The 4,670-nt window shown below is 37.5% G+C and overlaps 1 protein-coding gene across 1 annotated transcript; it reads left to right on the top strand.

The window, feature by feature from the left end:
• The first annotated feature begins 611 nt into the window (after positions 1–611).
• On the top strand, positions 612–4,072 carry LOC113349440. Its single transcript, XM_026593413.1, has 3 exons — positions 612–746; positions 1,215–2,685; positions 3,280–4,072. Exons 2-3 carry the CDS (start codon positions 2,430–2,432, stop codon positions 3,801–3,803), a joined length of 780 nt encoding a protein of 259 aa, XP_026449198.1. The 5' UTR covers positions 612–746; positions 1,215–2,429; the 3' UTR covers positions 3,804–4,072.
• Positions 4,073–4,670: the final 598 nt, after the last annotated feature.

A 4,670-nucleotide genomic window follows, 5' to 3' on the forward strand; every position in this document is an offset into this window, starting at 1 on the left:
TTCTTAATTGATATCTCTTACTTTTGAGAAAAATATATTCGGTTTCCATTAACCAAAATTATTCCTCATTTTTCTCCCATTGTATATATATTTTTCTTGTCTGAAAGAAGACTATATTGCTTCCATGAAGAATCCAGTAAAAGAAGGATCATCTCTTGATGATTTAGCACTCTGTGCATCAGTGGACTAAAAATATACATTGAATCTGTTCAAAGACACTAGTTCATTTAATCAAGGAGCGATCAGAATCCCATGATACATGAAAGGAATGATTTTTGAAATTACAGGAAGACTGGCAACAATTCCCCACTACAAAATTCAACATAACTAACTAGATGGAAGCACTCGCCAACCAGGTAGCAATAACAGCCCAAAGGGAGTATTCCAGGCTAATATATGGGAACACACCATTCCCAATTTTTTGAATCAATTTGTAACAAATGACATTGCCACATGTAACCCCGTTTTAGTCTCTTTTAATATAATTATGCTTCAAAAAGAAAAAATGGATAATGCCAATTTGACTCGGTCGCTTCATAATGGCAGCCGGGCCAGTACCAAGCCAACATCCTTATTTATTCGGCCATCTAATATTATACGCTGAGGCTCAAGTCTATCGTCCCTCAAAAGAGTTCAACTGCCGAAGTCTACTCTTCTCACTACAGCAGTGGGAAGAAGGAAAAAGGATCTTTATACCCGATTAACTTCTTAAACCATTAATTAATCTTTAAAAACGTTTATTCCAGGTAACATATCTAACCATAGACATTTAATTTCTTCATCTTGTTGTTTCATTTCATTTCATTTTAGATTAATTTCTGACCTGAAATTAAATTCGTGGCGGGATGTGGTTTGATTGAAGCTTTATTGGGGGTTTTGGTAGTTAAGCTTCTGGGGGAAATTAGAGACATAGGTTTGAATTTTGTTGTTGGGAACTTTGAGGCTTTTAAGTTTTTCAATTTAGAGGAATTTTTTTTTTCTTTTGAAACCCTAGTTCTATAAGCTTCAATTTTAAATCTGCTAGTGGAGAGTAGTAGTAATAGTTGTAATGTTTAAATCGAAATTTCAGTGGTGTGTGAGAGAAACAACTACAGGAGTTGGAGTTGGATTGAGCTGTATTGAGTCAATTAGACATTGAAATTGCTTTTAAATTGAACTGTATTTTGGAATTGAGATTTCTGTAGCTGATACTTTGTGAAATGCTGTTTTTGTAGTGCTTTCTTTGTATCATCCATGCCTGAAGAAGCTAGTTCTCTGAAGGTGCAGAAGCAATCTGAGAAAGCAGGTGAAAAGATGAAAGACAAGCTGGGGAAACTTGGTGTAGCAAACCTGGCAGTAAGAGTTTGCCGATTAAGGAGATACTGGGAAATGGGATGGACGATACATCTTCAACTAAGAAGAAGAACAACGGAGTGCAAGACAAGGGAGAGAAACATGATGAGATTTTTGCAATTAAGAAGCAGTGGAAGAAAGAGTTGGAGGAGGTAAAGAGAGTTTGTAACACAAAAATTCAGCAAAGAAATTGAAGACAAGTTGGGTGTCTCAAGGTATTGCATTGGTGGATCCACCATCTGATGGGCTCAGTATCTACTCTGAAACTGAGCTAGGGATTGCAAATTCTGACACTCGCTTTACTGATTCTTCTCCGAAGTGCTACTGCAAATGTCCGCCCGATATAGATACGCTTCCAAGTGTCCGAAGCGACATCTCCATCCAAGCAATTAGAATTTCATGAGGAAGTTTTACTGCAAGAAACACTGTCAAGTTGTCTACATCTAATAAATTGACACTCGCTTTACGGATTCTGCCCCAAAGTGTGAATACTAGAACATCTCCGCGAAAATCCTTACATTTTCCCTCTACAAGTAGCAGCGTAACCCAGGGCCACGTCGAAAAGACTACTCTTGTCTACTGGATGCCCCAAATCTTAATCTTAATGGTTTGCGGTTACCTTACGACAATTTGATCGGCTCATATTATGGTAGCTTGAGTACTTTTATGACTATAACCCATCCTCCGCGGGAGCGTATAGCAAAATAGCTCAGGATGGAGTCTGTGGCATGTTGAACCCACAAGTAGCGGCGGAACCCAGGAGCCAGGGCCATATCCAAAAACAGAACCTTGGTCTGTCTGTGGGGGTGCCCAAAATCGTAAAGGCCGGGTGCCTGTGTATTCAGAAATAACGGAGGAATTTTCTTATATAAACAGAGTGTGTATTCCTCTGCTTCCTCTTCTTCTCTCTGAAACTGAAAGAAACATCAACTCTACTGATATTTATCATTGGAAACCCTAATTCAAGAAGTCCTATCAATCCCCAGTAACTTTAAGAAAAAAAATTCAATAACTTCATTGGAAAAACCCAATTTCTTAAAGAAATTCGTCTCAACTTTTAACCCAAGAATCCACATTTACTGCTGAGTTTGAAGATCATGGAAGGAGGAGATGAAAAAAAACGAAGAATTGGTCCTGAGATTAAAAGAAATATTCGTGACATCCAACATGAGCGTGTGAAAAGAAGAAGAACAAGTTCTAGTATTCTTCAGGAAGATTTAGATCATCAAGAAATGGGTCCTCATACTATTTTGCAGATGGATAATCAAGAAGGTGATGGGATTCTATTTACAAAGAGGAAACGAACAGATGCTTCAGATTCAGCACGGAGGCTGCACCAAGAACCGAAACTTGGTAAGGTTTACAGCCTCTTTCCTTTGTCAATTTACATGATTTTGATGATACAATACTCGGCCCTTTCCCATGATCTCTGTTTTGTGTACTAGATCATCTTATAAACATAGTTACTAGTGTTGCTTAAATCTCCCCACCACCAGGTTGTTCTCCTTTTCCTAGTCGACGAGTAACAAAATCCTGGAAATGTTCATAAATCCACTACTTGTGGGGGGTGATCTTTTCTGGTAGATTATAGATAACCAATAGATAGAGAAGTAGAAGAAGATGAGATAATAATCATAATTAAATTTATCGTAATATTAATAATGTTGCTATAGTTCGATATCCACAAGGAGAAGATTCAATTCATTCGACTCCCGACTGAATGTTATTGTTATCTGATCCCAACCCCAGCGACACAATGATAAATACAGGGGTTGAACATATGTTTTGGAGCTAAAAGGATATCCCTGCGATGCACTGGATGAAAATACAATGCCATTCATAGATATCGTCGTCTTGTTTTTGTTTTTGTTTCTGTTTCTGTTTTGAAGTTATTGATTTGTGATTCCATTTTCCTTAACTATGTGCTTATTTTTCCTCAATTTCCAGCCCTTAAAGTGGATAATGATGCCAATGCGAAGTTAGCCAAGTCACTTACTACAGAAGTGAGAAACAAGTGGCTTGGGATGCTGTTCAAGGACATCACCGCAGCTGGCGGTGATTTCTCCTCACAACTTACCTCAGTCTTAATCGATCTCGAGAAATCTTGTGCTGTAACCCATGGGCACAGTTTGCGAAAGTACCAAATAAAGCTTAGACAATTAAGATTCAACTTGGCGAGAAATGAGGCCCTTGTGAAGCAATTATTAAATGGAGATCTAAAAGCTTCTACAGTTGTAGAAATGAGCCCTGAAGAGTTGAAGACGAGGAGTTTGACAGCAGAAGATGGAAAACTTAGCAAGGAACCGATGGAGATGGAGTGTCGTCTCACGCTGATAGATGCTGATTGTCAAGCTTGTAACGGAAGGAGGGTTTGGATGAAGAATCACATATTAAATCCAGGGAGCGAGATCATTGGGAAACACTTGGAATGCCTTGATTGTGGAAAAGGGTGGTTCTCTCCCAGTGAATGAATGTACCAGCAGAGCCGTGTCAGCTGAATCATATGTTCGGATAGAAGGCTTTCACCAAAGTTGGCAGTTGGTAATGATGATAAACAATTTTCATTGACTTTGTGTTTTTGGTTCTCATTGCTCATTGGTAATGTTGTGAGTTCCTGTCTGAAATCGTTTAATATTTAAGTTCTTGTTTGTTTTAACTGGTGTATTAAGTTCAAATTGTCGGTCATAAGAAAGACGTGGTTTCGCTTGGCCGCAGATTTCAATTTGAGTTACTGTGTTGTTCACTGTCAATGTTATTTACTATATTTTTTCCATTCGTGACCTTTTTGTTTTTTTTGAATGTGTGAATATAGAAGTTGGGTGGATATCGAGGAATGATCGATACAATGAACAGTTTTATCCATGACTAGTATCCGTGACTGAATGAGATTCGTAGCAGGAAGCAATCTTGCAAGGTTTTTCTTTCTTTTTTTTTTTGAACCTGAAAAATTCAATTGATTAACCTTGATTGTTTACAAACTGAGTGATGTAGGACATCTACCTGTTTTCAGTGTATCAACTGTCCCAATTGATCCAATTGTCTCGTATCAACAATGACAGTTGATCCCTTTACGCTGTATCAACTGTCACAGTTGATTCTTTGGTGTCTCGTATCAATAATGACAGTTGATCCCTTTACGTTGTATCAACTGTCACAGTTGACTCTTTGGTTTACTTATTTTTCAAGTCTAGGACTTCTTCTTTTAGAGTTTTCTTATTTCTTCTTTTATAGTTTTACTATTTTTAGGTTCTTATCATGCCTATATAAACATGCTTATTAAGTTTTTGTAAGATAAATTATTATTATTATTATCAATTATTATCAAAACAACTCTTTAA

The sequence above is a fragment of the Papaver somniferum genome, chromosome 2 (assembly GCF_003573695.1).
Source record: "Papaver somniferum cultivar HN1 chromosome 2, ASM357369v1, whole genome shotgun sequence".
In the NCBI taxonomy this organism is placed as follows: Eukaryota; Viridiplantae; Streptophyta; class Magnoliopsida; order Ranunculales; family Papaveraceae; genus Papaver; species Papaver somniferum.